The 15205-nt window shown below is 32.9% G+C and overlaps 1 protein-coding gene across 4 annotated transcripts in view; it reads right to left on the bottom strand.

The window, feature by feature from the left end:
• UPF2 (UPF2 regulator of nonsense mediated mRNA decay) overlaps positions 1-15205 on the bottom strand; it is a 93715-nt gene that overhangs the window by 50757 nt on the left and 27753 nt on the right. For 3 of the 4 annotated variants that reach the window (XM_016134434.2, XM_036228187.1, XM_036228186.1), the window contains 3 exons: positions 11729-11881; positions 10565-10668; positions 5922-6007 (listed from right to left, as the gene is read on the bottom strand). In XM_016134434.2, the coding sequence (XP_015989920.1) occupies positions 5922-6007; positions 10565-10668; positions 11729-11881 (343 nt within the window). The remainder of the gene's footprint in view (positions 1-5921; positions 6008-10564; positions 10669-11728; positions 11882-15205) is intronic. The other variant, XM_016134436.2, reaches the window with a different exon arrangement.

The raw sequence follows: 15205 nt of genomic DNA, 5'->3' as shown, positions 1-15205 counted from the left end.
AGGGAATGAGAAACAGAATAAGAGACTTTGTGGTACTTGACTACTATCTTTCTACTCCAGTCTTCCTAAGGACCAAGCTATAACCCTTCAGGTCAAGCCAAATATTGCTGTTAGGGCAGGAAGACACCTAAAGGTTAAGAACAAAAGACGACTCCAAGACTCTCCCTTACATGCCATTTTACAGATGTGTAAATAGAGGCCTTGGCTTATCCATACACTGGAATCTTTAGAAAAGACTAGAGTGTACTATTTATAACAGGAAAGTATACAAATTAGACATCTGCTCTTATACAAATTAGTTTTTATATAATTTAGATTATTTTAAATGTATATAAACTATAGAAATTCCAGTAAAGCGTTAACAGTCAATGCTGCTTATAAATTCCATCTTTAAACAGACTGTCCTCTACCAAACAAACCATTAATAATATTTCTTTATTGTTTTCAGTAAGATAACTTACCTGCTAAAGAAATGAAATATCATGACTAAAAACAACTTCCTGTGTGTATTTCAGATGCAAGGGCAATAATGTTAATAACCCAATGTTTCATGTGCATCTTTACATTTTTCAAATGTTCTTGTCCTGGGTAAGAGTGAAATCTCACTTCTTGTCCAAGGTCCCTAGGAATGAGCTGAGTTCATAAACTGCCTTCTTATGCTATGACAACCATGGAAGCTATGGCGGTGATATAAGATGAATTCTGTAAACTTCATTTTCAGAAGAATTAAGAGATATATTGTCTGTACACTATAATATTGTAGGAAGTTTGACTGAAGCTGCCAAACCAGTCTAGATTCGGCACATTAAGTAAGGTTAAGTGACAGAAGAAGCCACAAGTGAAAAGTTAACAGAGCACTAACCCAAACAGGTAAGATCTTCAAAATGTATTAAAGTTTATTATTATTAACCATAATTTATTTTAAAAGGAAAAATTCCTTAAAACCTACCAAAGTTAACCAGAAAAATACCGCCAAAAGTTTTGCCATGATTTTAAATATACTAAATGAATCCTGAAAGAAGAAATGAAGAAGGGAAACCAAGGGAGAACAGACTGTAGAATGCTGAGGAAGAGGCAGAGGATGGAAAAAGAAGAAGCTGAAAAAATGGTTAGTGAGAATATGACAGATAGAAAATAAGGACAGTCAACATACACATAACTGGAATATCTAATAACAAGAAGAAAAAAACAACAAAGGAACAAAGCAATTACAGAAAAAAGAAAAAAACAAGCAGGCTGGCCTCAGATTTCTCCACAGTAATACCAAATGCCAAATGACTCCGAAGCAATATCTACAACAATATCTATTTAAGAAAAAAAGGTACGAGCCATGGATCCTGTAATAAGTCAAGCTGTCCCTCAAGTAAAAGGTCCACAGCCAGATCATTCTGAATATATAAGAACTCAAGGAATATTTTTTCCCAAGAATTATTCTTGGGAAAATTACCATAAGACAAGCTTCAGCAAACCAACAGATAAGTGGGGAAACCAGAGAAAGAGGACCGGCATGAAACATGGAATATTTTAAACTACAGAACTAAAATAAAAACAAATGAAGGCGTTTGAGTGACAAATTAGAATGTAAATATTATAGTCCATATTAGGATATGTTTTCAGCATAGAAGTAAAACAAAGGGAAGAAGGATGGAAAAGAAGATGGAAAGTCAGTAAGTCTGCTGCTTATCTACTTATAATGCTAAAAGTTCTCATGCAAGGCTGACAAAAGTATAAGCACATTTAAGAGTAAAAATGGAAAATATTAAGATAACGCTATTGATTAATATCAGATGGGGGAGGAGAAGGGGTGAAATGAGAGGAAAAAGGGAACACAGGCTATTTTATTACTCATGGTAGGGAACAATGAGATTGTCTAAATGATCTCTAAACAAACATACAATCCTAAAGATAACTACTAAAACAAATACATAAACCTTCCTAAAATCAGAAAATATGTACGGCGACAAATGTACACTAAATAAGACAATAAAAACAAAACACATAAAGGGTTAAAAAAATTAAACCAAAAAGACATTAATGTAACAACTCAGACCAATCTTATCTGTTTTAGCAAAAATGTAAATAGCCTAACTTATTATTAGAAACATATTTTAAGAATGGATCTCAAAGTAAAATTCAATTTAATACTACACAAAAGAGACTCAACTAGAATTGATTCTGAAGACTGTATATAAAAGGGCAAAAGTATACAAATACAAATAAAAAGAAAGCAGAAATCATAATCGTACTACCAGATAAGGTAGTATTTAGGCCAAAAAAAGCATTAAATAAGACAAAGAACAGTATCCTTGAAACACTGTGCAATAAACATACAAATTATTAACCAACTCACAAAACAAAACAAAAAGTCCCACTACCTGGAAATTTCAAATCTCTCTCAAACATCTCCTTAGTAACAAAGAAAACAGAAACTGAAATTGGAGAATTTCTAGAAAACATAAAAATAGAAATCACCACATTTTCAAAACTAAGAGACAGCATAAATCATGCTCAGAAAATAATATATTAAATGCCAGAAAAGGAACAAAATGAAGGAAACAAATCACCCCCAAAAAGAAATTAACAAAGATAAAAGCCAAAAATAATGAGTTAGAAAATGGTAAAACAGTAGAATACACACATAAATAAATCCAGAAGTAGTTTTTTTCTTTTCTTTTTGGTAAAAAAAATTAATAAGCCACTAGAAAACATATCAAGAGTAGAAAAAGGGATGTACGAATATAGCATTGTTCGTAATGGAAAAGATTGGAATGTCCAAAATAGTTAAATATAGTACATTCATAAAAAGAAACACAGCAGCTTTAAAAGAACAAGGGAAATCTTTATGTATGGATATGAAAAAGATCTCCAAGATATAGTATTAAGTGAAAACAGTAAAGTTCAGAATAGGTAAAATAAGCTCTCCTTACATAAAAAATGGAAACCATAAGAATCTATAACTGCATTTTCTTATACTAGATGCCAAAGAAATTTTGGAAGGATACACAAGAATCAAGACAGTGGTTTCCTATCGGGAGGAGTGAGAATTAGGTAGATAGAAAGGATACTTTTCAGCGTAAAATGGTTTATATTTCTAAATTTTGAGCCCTATGAATGTATTACTTATTTTTCAAATTAAAAGTTTAAATTTGCATATGACCAACATTAACTCATCAAATATTTTGAAGCATTTAACTGCGTACCAAACACTACACTTGTTGTTGGATATACACAAGATGTAAAGATCTACTCCTCTCTTTTAAAGAACTTGTAGTTTTTAACAGATTGATAGGGATACAGGCCACAAACTAACATTGTGATATAATGTTCCTAATTCTTCACATGAAGATATTATGAAAGTGCTATAAAAGAACACCTGTATCTACATAAGGGAAATAAGGATGGTTGCTCAGAGAAGATAAAACTCTGATGCTAAGATTTAAAGAGTGAGCGAGAGATTTTTAGAGGAAAAATTAAGGACATCCCATATAGAACAAAAAGCAGGGGCTTGGAAGAAAAGGGTAGCCAAGGAATCATTACATATTGGGATTTTGCAAGAGGAAGAGTAGTTAGAATACTGAAGAAACTGAAAAGGGATTAGATAAGAAAAGGTATTAAATATTACACCACATAATTTTATCACCTTCTACCTGTAAGGCATAGTGCTAAGTGCTGGGAATAAAGAAGTAAACATGGCTTCCTTCTTGCATCTTACTCTAGATGTCAATGTCCAGGGAAACCAAGACAAGGGTTTTTGCAATAGTTTGACGCCACAATCTTTCTTGTCTCTGGCTCTTTGCGCATACTGATACCTCTATTAGAAATAAATGCTCTCTTTACATTCCCTTTCCTCGCCCATTCCTAGTCTAGCTAATTCCTTTCTCAGGACTCAAATTAAATGACCCTTGTTCCAGGCAGCTTTCTCTCTCCTCCCAAGACTAAATCAATCAGTTCCACTTGCTATACACTTCAAACGTGCTATGATTCTCCTTGGTAACTGCACTTAGAGTTCTCTGTCTTCCTCTCCAAACTGTAATCTGTGTAACTATGAGAGCAGAATCTGTCTTGTTCACCACTGTATCTCCAGCCCTAATCACAGCACACAGTAAACCCTTAATGAATTAGTCAATGAATAAAAAAAAGTTTAGAACATAATCTTTCCTAATCACTCAGGCTGACTATAAGAAACCTAAATTACATTTATACATTTCAGACACACACACACACACACACACACTCTCTCTCTCTCTCTCTCTGATCTCTTCCTCGTGGCTCCAAAATGCTATGCATTCATTTTAAGTACTTGTATTTTTTTTCTCTCCTCTCAAACCATAAATTATCACTTCCTATTACTTTCAAGTCTACTTTTTCTAGCAGATTCCAACAACTTCTAGTTTACAACTACCTACTGAGTTAAAAGCAGATAAATCATTATAAAGGATATAACTGCCATAAAACGAATTAATAGTACGCAGTTTTTGAGGACTTTTAGAGGAAGGAGCAGATAGTAGTAGTGGAGTGGGATGAAATGGTGATAGAGACAAGTACTTAAATATCATTGTTTGATTTCTTTTAACAGTCTTTATTTTTGTTAACTTTGGTTTATTCTGTTATATAATTCTAGATAACTGTTATATGTTTCTTCATTCAAATAAGTTGAAAAGAAAAATATGAAAGTAAACATTCCATTGTATAAGGTAAAGAAAAGTATCACTTGAAAAAAGTGGTCTAAGATAATGAAAAAAATATTTGAGTTTTCATCAATTCAAGGTGCACACTTTTTCCCCATTTACAAATACATTAAAGTGGAATGTGTCTCACAATCAAAGCCTTAAAATCGGCAAGGTTTTTTTTCTTACGTCTACATAAAGTAATGGTACATCTCACAACTGATGACACCTTTCATTTGATCGAATGCAGCATATAATTGCATGTAATAAAAATATTCATCTTTTTTACTTTCTCAACTAGGTAATTCTTATTCTCTCATGATATTAGCACATTCCATCTCCTTTGCCCCATTAAAATGAAAAACCAAATGTTCATATTAATGATACTGACGGGAGATAAAAACCAATATGAAAGAATAAGGAAAAGCAGTGATTTGGTTTTACTGAGAAATCTTACCATTGAGAGATCATGGGCCTCTATCAATAAATGGACCAAATTAAAATCTTGCTTAAAGAAATCTTTAGTGAAATCTCTCAGAATCCTTGTCTTTTGGGGAAAGTATCTATCTTAGTTATTATAATATTTAACAAATATTCATAACAATATTTAACAAAATTCTTTACTTATTTATTGTTGAATAAACAGAAATGAATCTTCTCCAGGTTCCTAAGGTGGATAGTCCTGAAATATGCAGGTGAAGTTGGAGTTTTAATTTAGTGTAATTTAGAGCATCGGAATTCTCTAAAAGCACAACTTATGCAACTGAACATGCTTCTTGAATTACTAACAATTATTAATGTGACTTCCAATTCTAAACTATCATGATTACAAAAACAAAACTCTATATTTTTCATTTAAACACAACTACAATAATTAGATACTCAATTAGCCTGACCTTTACACAAAATAAAAACTCTATAAAAAACTAATATATCATTTATTATTTTTTCTCCTCAGTAGCAAAAGTGTAAACCAACTGCTTCTTGCAATGATTACGTCATTATTTTATTAAGGTACGATTATTCTCAAAACATTTTCTCTTAAAGTAACAAGAAAGCATCAGAAAAAGTACTTCACCTAGAGCTAGTTGAAAAAAAAACAAAAATCAACAAAAAACAAGTTCTAGAAAATATGCTAATAATGCCTTTTGACAAGAGATATGTTTTTTAATGAGGTAATTAAATAAAAATTTTGATCTTACAATCATCACTACAGCATAAAACCACTAACAAGTTACTCTTTTTAATACCTACCTTTGTCTGGGAACTATAAAGAGTGCCCGTACCAACTTCTTCCTATTTGCTTTGGTGTTCATGTTCATGCAAAAATCCATTGCTGCCTATAGGAGAAATAGCAAACTTTAAAAAAAAAAAATTTTTGATTTAGCTACTGAAAGCAGAAATCCTTGATGCTACAATGGATTTCTATTTGTTCTTAAACATTTCAAAATGGTTTTAAAATTAATATTGTAAGCATATCCCAAACGATAAGACCTCGAGACTCAAACTCTTCTCTCCTTATAAACCTGAAAATATGTATTTCATACTTTTTAACTGAAACCTAGTTTTAGAAACAGAGCTTTGAGGGGGTAGCTTGAAGAACATGAGATGTTTGACAAATAACTATATGAAATGTATAATCAATGCTTTTGACTTCATTAAAGTAAATCAATGGTAATATCAGGAAAGTTTTCTGATAGAATTAGAAAGTAGCAAGAATAGTTACCAGGAGCCAAGAAAATTAATAATGCTAAAAATGATAATTAAAAAGGAATAAAGACGAACTAGGTATGAGAGACAGGCATAGATTATTCCCAAGAACATAGGAGTAAGTGCCTCAAAACTGACTGAAAGAGTTCAATGTTAACAAGTCAGATTCGGTAACCTAAAGAAACCAAATAACAGAACTATCATAAATACCTACAATTGTTATTTAGTACAGCAGTCCACTATTCTATATCTTAATAAATATGTGCTCAGTATTTCATCAATATGTCTAACATCAAATATAAGTGTAAAAGAAAAGCTAGGAGAAAAGTACATTCAGGGAAACAACTAGGAAACAAAAATATGAGTAAATGATATTTTTAAAATACAGACATGTATATTTTTTAATGTTAAAAAGATTTTCAGTATATTTGGTTTCAGAAAATAACAAGTTTTACTTAAAAAGTTTTATTTAATTTTATTTAAATAATAAGTTTTATTTAAAAAGAAATAAACTATTATCGAATATCCTCTTTAGTTTCTCAAATCCTTCCATAGGTTCACATGATTATTTTATCATCACTCTCAAACTTTAGGCAGATTTGAGATCAGATGCAAATTAGATTCGCAGATTCTCCTGAATCTCCTGATGCGCTCAAACACCTACTGTTTGGTTAAAATTTGATGAAATAAATGACACAAATTTCAAACCCAGAAAACTAGATCACACTGAAAGTATTCACCAAGATTGAAACTTTGTAACAGTATTAGTCAAGAGATGAATGTGAGTGTCACTAAAGCTGGTACACAACACTCCCCTGCTAAACTTGACTGGCTTTCAATATATCTATTAGTCAAGAGAATAAAATCAATTTAAATTTTTTTCTTCTTGTGAAGGAAATACAATAAATGTCACTGAAGTTTACAATTTATAACATTAAGGCTTATTACGGCTAATTAGAACAACAAAGAGAAAAACAAAATACACTAAAGTTCCTTCAAGCAATTCACCCATAGGAAACACTAAAAAATTCTGGACCTAGTAACAGAAGTCCCAAAGGTCATCCACTCAGAAAATTAGTTAACACTGGAAAACTTCACACATATACATACTCCAAAAACAAAAGTACCTCTCAAATCAACATTTTGAAAAATATTTAAAATTTTAATTGCTAAAAATGGCCTTTTTCAATATAATTAGGAAAAACAAAAAGTAAAAAGTACTTGAATAACTCTTCAAACATCATTCTTTAAAATAAAAATGTACTCTGCATAATCTATTTAAACAAATTTTATAAAAAGAGAGAAGCCAAGAAAATTTTACTACCGTAATAATCAAAGGGTACTTTATTATTAAATTTGATTATTATTAAAAAAAGAAAAAAAGATATAATGTTCGAAACTCTCCACAGATTAGGAGTTCATAGAGCATATCAATGCCTCGTACACACAGCAGAGGTTCAATAAATATCCAGAATAAATAAAAGACTGCATGAGTGGGAAAATTGCCAGAATAAACCACAGGAAATTAAAAAAGAAAATAAACTTCACATGTATAGGAATTTTTAAATTTAACAAGTCCTGCCCTATGGGAAAAATGGAAGCAAAGGAGTCACTGTGCTGTTGTCTGTCTGCCACAGTTCAACTGTTTTTGACAACTCAATAAGCAGTTTTTTTAAAATTTGCTTCAAAATGTTTAAAAAATTGTTTCAAAGGGTTAAAAAAATTAGGTAAATGAACGACACTTCAATAACCATTTTTTATTTTACTAAGTAAAAGTAAATTCTTCTGATCATCATACGCATGCAGAAAAACAGCATTATGATGAATGACATTGGGTTATGTATTGTCCCATAACAACTGAATTCAAAGAGTTCTTAGATTTTTGTATTTCACAAATACTTTTCTCTCTTAAGCCATCTGGACCTTTGCCCACATAAAAGAAATTCTTTTCATGAGCAAAGTGACTCCCAGAGGAACCTATTGGGTTCCAACAGGGAAGGGTGCCCCCTCATTCATCATCTGACTCTTAGAAAGCTAACTCAGAATTTAATACATGGTCATTACTGGCACAGCTTTTAATAGTCAGCTGAGCACTAAAGGATACTTTCCAAAAAAAATTCATAACAATGTTGTTATTAATATACAAAACTGATGAGACCCTTCCCATCTTTCATTAAAGTACTCAAAATGGGGCGTGGAGGTGGAGCAGCAGTGTCAAAGCAGTTCTTTCATCCTCTGTTTATAGCCAATAAATACATAAAAATTTAGCAGGAGATTCACTCATAAACCAAACTTAGAAAAATAACCAATTGTTTAAGAGGTTGTTTCTGCCATACTATATAGAATAAAGAAAAAGGACTATCTCTTAAGAAAACTGAGATCTGCAATTACTAAATTTCTGAGAACTATACACTGATGTAATCACTGCAAGAAGTAAGCTGATTTGGAGTTAGACTTTCAAGCCTGTTTGATTACATGAATAGTTACTGAAATAACTCTGTATTATTTGAAGAGCTAAACAAGCCTGAAGTCAAAAAATAACCTATAGGACTCTCCAAACATTATAGGAAAAAAAGATAAAAGATTACATTACATTTGAGAAAAATATGGCCTAAACCAACAATTTTCAAACTTTGGGTCTTAAGAGCTTTATATGCTCTTAAAAATTATTAAGGACCTGAAAGAACTTCAGTTATGTGGATCACATCTACTGGTACTTACTGTATTAGAAATTAAAACTGAGAAATTTTAAACATACTAATTCACTTAAAAATACCAATAAGCCTATAACTTACTAATATTTTTTTGGAAATAACTATATTTTTCAAAATGAAAAAAACTGACAGAAGAGTGGCACTCTTCTAAAGATAGTTGGATTCTCATATCTACTTACGCATTCAATTTGCTATGATATGTTGTGTTGGATGAGGTATATGAAGAAAATCTAGCTTTACACATACATATAGCTGGAAAAAAGAAATGCATTTTATATTCTTTTTAAGATTTACAGATATTTTTTGATACTACCCCAAAACTTGACAAGTGGTAGTTTAAAGGTTAGGTAAAATGTGGAATATAAAACCACATCGATCAACTTTTCATGCTGTTAGATTAAAATCCATCTTGCACTTTGAGTGGATTTTTAACACAACACTGTGTACTGGTCCCTTAGAATAATGGTTCACTGAGCTAAGCAGATCTTCCAAACATATAATATTTTCAAATTACATTACTTAATATGACCACCGATCCCATTACTAAAGTCTCATCAATAAAGTCTCTTCAGAAAAGAACTGTGAAGCTGTCAGGTTCATGGTACTAGAATTCTCCAAAGTTCTAATATTTCTTGAAAACTCAAATTTGTTCATTGGCAATAAATATTTTGTTGTTTACTTTGAAGTGAGACATTCCCCTTGTTCATGGTAGAAAAAATGTCTCCTAAATACTCACATTTGTATAACCACAGTTTGTCCATTAGTTCTTTCAAGTAAAAAGAGTGTTCTATGAAAAAGGCAACTAGTTCAGCTTGTAACTCAAACACAAAGGGTCTTTCTCAAGAAGCCTTGAGACAGCAGAAGTGCTTTACATGTCTTCTCATTTCATCAGTTTAAAAAGACATGCACTCAAAGGTTGAAATGCAATAAAATGACTAATTTTTATGGATTCATCAAGGAGATTCTTAAATGAAAGTGGCATTCTTCTATTCATTGCAAATGCAAGCCAGTGAATTAATAGTGTGCTACCACTGTACCTTGATTTGTAAAATTTACCAGCTTTACCCATATCGCTTTATAGATGTCAAAAACAGTGAAAAAAGGGGAAAAAACTTTAATGTATGAAAAATTTTGTCCTTACAGGCTCCCTTGAAAGTGTCCTAGAAGACACCAGAAATCTACAGAGCATACTGTTAAGAATTTATGATCTGTTTTCCAAACTGTGAGGTTCCTATGTGAAGGGAAGCGGTATCAAGACAACAGGATTCTAGAGACAGTTTTACTGCCACTTCCCCACCAAGAATCTCCAAATTGGCTCTAGCTTTATGTGTTAATTGTGGATTCCAATATAAGATTCCATGTGAAGAAACGGTTCATTCTATGGCTAAAACAGTCCAAAAACCACAGACATTCCTAATTAGAGATAACCTACAAAGCCCTTGTGCTTGAGTAAAGTTATATAGACAATTATACCTTGTCTATCAGATCTCGGTTGACACAGTTGGGCAATTGCTGGAGGAAAGCATCTACTATGAGCTTGAGATGAGATCCAGTACTGGCTTCTTCATCCTCTTGTTCTAACATAAAATTAGTGTTTAAATATGTTAAAAATATACAGAGACAATATAAGAATAAATACATCCACTTCTAGTTAGTTGGGAAACAGATAATCTTGAGCACTTTTCTTACCCATAAAAAAGGAATCATTTTTTGAGATATTACCCTAGAAAGTTTGGGTATCTATAGAATCACAACACAAGATACTATAATCTTTCAGATATCAACTATAAGAGGGAAAACTTTTGCATTAAACACAAAATCTTAATCATAAATTACATGTAGCTTTATAGTAAATCTGTTATCTGCCGAGCATCCCTTCCCACGAGTCTTCAATTAACAGCACTCTCACTGCTTGCCTCTGAAGGCAATCCGTGGGATTCTGTAGAGAAGGGTGCTGCCAGGTCATAGAATACCACCATTCCCCCTTGGCCACAGGTAAGCATGACAAGGGGACCAGCCAAGTCCTTCCATGACACTTATATACAGCAGAGAGAATCTCTCATTTGATGTCACTAGCTGGTATGATCTGAGCCTGGGGCAGCCCCAAGCCATGCCCACCCTCCCCTCCTGACATGGAGAAAGAGAACCTGCAGTAGGAAATAATGAAACCAATAGAGAGAAGGGCAATACTGATAAAAGATATCCTTCTAAATAAAGAATCCTAACTAAGAAAACAACATCATTTTTATTAAATACAAAACACTATTCAATTATAATATCATAGATCAAATGGTATACTAGTTGTCTTTTATCTCAAACATTTTTTAATAAATTTCAAAACTATTTATTTTAAGACTGTAAAAATTATATCATAGAATTAAAACAAATTGAGAGTAATGCTAGGAAGCAGACAAGTATAAGATATATCTATTAAGATATTTAAAATTTAGATGAACACTAAAACTTATAGTCACATTAATATGGGACATGCAATGTTTTTGTTCTAAATTTAAAAAAAAGTGATTCTTAGAAACAAAAGGAAAATAAGAAACAAAGAGAAAGATCTATATTCTTAGCTAGAGCTTTGAATAGAAAAACTAATGAAAAATGGAAAATTTCGGGAAAAACCGTGCTCACCTTGTTCATCAAGAAGTTTCTTTGTAAGATCTTCAGCTTCATCTGCACCCTCTAACTCCAAGGCATCATCGTTAATTTCTAGGTTCTCCAATTCAAGTTCCAAATCATCAGGATTTGATACCTCCTTATTATCCTTAGGGTCTTTTGCCTCTGCTTCAAAACAACCAATCAGTATCTCTGAATTAAAAGTCATATTGAAACTTTGCTACAAAAATTAGGTAAGGATTCATAAAATGTGCATCATCTGTCTTAGAAATGACATATTTTTCTGGTAACATCTAAATATAAATTCAACGTATTCAGATTTTATAAAATATTTCATGCTCAGTGAGAACTAAGACCATAATTTCTTTGATTCTACATGGCATCTGTTCAATGAAGGAATGAATGGATGGATGGGGTAGGTGGATGGATGGATGAAGACATACAAGGCACAAGGATTTGTGGTAAAGATGAGGGGAAATAAAGTTGATTAGATAATATGGACTCAGGTTGAGAAAGGTCTCGAACTCCAAGATAAGGAGTTCAGACTTTCTCTGTTATACAGTATGACCTTTGCTAGGTCCTGTGGAGAAAAACATTTAAATGTGATGTGACATGAAGATTAACTTACCAATAAGACACAAGATAAATAAGATAGATAGGAAAGACTAGATGTAGAAAGACCAATTAGGAAAACATCCTTATTATTTAGATGTCAGGGGTTAGAGGAAACAAACAAAAAAAAATGCAATAAAACAAAACAGCCAAGAACTGGTAAAAGGCTAAATGAGAAAGAACTGAACCTGATTCAACAAGATTAGTATAATGTTGATAATTATTGCTGGGTGGTAGGTAATTGTCAATTCACTAGCCTAGCCTTACTTTTAGGTTTGAAATTTTTCATAAGTAAAAAACAAAAATTCTGAGTTCAAGAATTTATGCTTAAAAGAGTGAAGTTATGTTATAAATGACTGAAATTATTACATTTGTCAGCCTCATCTTCTCTTACAGTCTGCTCATCTCATTATTTTTGCACTGAAAGAAATGATTTACTAATATGATACCATGTCATATTTGGGAGAATCAAAACTCTAGTATGGATTGGTTTTGCTGCTTCTACACAGAGAAATACTACTATTTTCTCGATCATTCTTCCTTTTATTCAACTAACATAAATTCTTACTACATGCTAAGTACTGTTCTAAGCACCAAGGATACAACTTTGACAGTACCAGACAGAAACCCTGCCCATACGGTGAATATTCATTTTCCAATGTTTCCTGATGTCTGGTTATCAAAAACCAACATTTACTGATTAGCTATTATATATTCAGATCTATGCTAAGCGTTTGAACATTCAGAAAAAGCTTAAAATGTGACCCTTGCTTCTCAAGAAATGTATACTATATCTGAAGATATTAAACTAATATGCACTTGGGAATCAAATGGGGTATGGTGAAGAGAGGGCTGCTGCAAGCAGAAAAACAGAACAATGTATTAAGGCCATGAGGCAAGACTGGTTGTTGCAGAAACTAAAAAGGAGGAAAAAGTCTGAAAAGGAGAAAAAAGGGTAATGTGGGAACAGATACAGCTGGAGAGGAAGACCTGAACCAAACCGCACTGGGTCCTCAAGGCATCATTAACAAGTTTACCGTATATTCCAAATAAATGTAAAGCCATTAAAAAGTATTAGATTAGTTAGGAGAGTAAAATTAATTTTCAGAATGCATACAAAGAGCAAGAGCAATTACGGGGTGGCCAGTTAGAAGGTATCATATGGTAGCCCAGATTAAGAGATGATGGCGGCTTAGATCAGAATGGCAGCAGTAATGATAAAGCAAATATGAGATATTTTTAAGAGGTTAGATTACTAGACTTGATTACTAAAATATCTACACTTTCTTCTTCCATTGAAACACCGACATCTAAAAGAGCAAATGAAACTAGAAACCCAAGACAAATAGAAAGAAAAATCAAGAGGGTTTAGTACCTTAGAAATTATCAGGAGGAAATTCTCCAAGAAGCAGTAAACTGTGTTAAATGGCTTGAGAGATCAAAGGAAACAATGACTGGAAATCGCCCATGAGAATAAGGCAACATGAAGGTAATTGGTAACTTCTGGCAAAAAGTTTCAGGGTTGAGGTGGAGTTGGAGCAAGACTGGAATGGATTGAAAAATAAGGAAGTAAAAATGGGAAGACTCCTGAGTATAGTCAATTCTTTCAAGAGGAATGCTTAAAAAAGAGGACGGCGGCTAGAAAAAAAATGGGAGGACCAAGGGGTTTCAAAATACTTACAATTTGTTTTAATCTGTTTTGTTTTTTAAGGATGAGAAAATGTTTGTATGCTGAGGTCGGGATCCAGTAGAGACAGAGACGGAGGGGGAGGAGAAAGGGCGAGGGGAGGGGGAGAGAGACAGACAGACAGACAGAGACAGACAGACACACTAAAAATAAATATATAAAAAATGGATAATGGATTGCATAGGGTTCAAGAGAAACAGGAAGACAAGATTCAGAATAAGATGATGTCTGGACTGACCTTTGACGAAGGTATAAAAGTTCACCATCCATATCACCCGGGGAAGAAACATTCTATAAGCACTATGGCAAGTAGATTTATAAATAAGAAGGGGCATATTGTTGGGGGAGTTCTGCCTGATGGCTTCTATCATCTCAATTAAGTACTGTATCAGACATAATCTTGTACTAAGGAAGAAAGCAGAAAAAAACTGAAGAAAGAATGAAAATGTATTATGGAGCACCGGAGAGTGAGTTTACAGAAATTCTGTCAAGTTTCTATGCAGGGTTAGGGGCCTGTTAAGGTTGATGATCATGAATTTATAAAGTTATCAACTCATCTAACTGATCATTTCTAGGAAAGCTCAATAGTCTGTATACAGAAACAAATATGGTAGATGACTGAGTTCATCCAGGGTTGAATCTGACAAGCAGATATGAATGAAAGGAGAAAGAATGTTCAAGAGAGAGATGTTAAAGATGTACTATGCCAAAGAGAAATCTAGAAAAAGGGGGCCCAGTCCCATGTCTCTTGTCAAAATCCAAGACAAGCTTCAAAGTCTATCTCAAAGGTCCATCCATTTCTACAGGGTTTTAGCTGACCTCCAAACTCATGAACTGCTTCCACTGTCTTAACTGCCATAGTGCTTTGTACTTGTTTGTGTAGCCCCAATCCTATTCCAACTTCAAATTATTATTCTTTTGAGTCCCTGGTGGCTCCTCAGTAATGTGATTATAAGTGCACAGATAGCATGCTCATATCTGTCTCTCCTATGGCCCTCAGTATATTGTCTCACAAGAGAGGTGGAGACTCTAAACCTACTTCCTGAAAGAGAAACAAATATTAGAACCCTTTAAGTAAGTCAAACTTGCAATATGATAGGGAAAAACCTAGACATGGCAGAAATCATACAACTTTTTCAAATCCTTAAAATTGTAAGAAATATTGAGGTGACTAGTGTTTTAAGAGCTAGTCT

This window comes from Rousettus aegyptiacus, unplaced genomic scaffold (genome assembly GCF_014176215.1).
Source record: "Rousettus aegyptiacus isolate mRouAeg1 unplaced genomic scaffold, mRouAeg1.p scaffold_m13_p_10, whole genome shotgun sequence".
Classification (NCBI taxonomy): domain Eukaryota; kingdom Metazoa; phylum Chordata; class Mammalia; order Chiroptera; family Pteropodidae; genus Rousettus; species Rousettus aegyptiacus.
The sequence above is the reverse complement of the archived record's forward strand: the minus strand, read 5'-3'. Positions and strand labels throughout refer to the sequence as shown.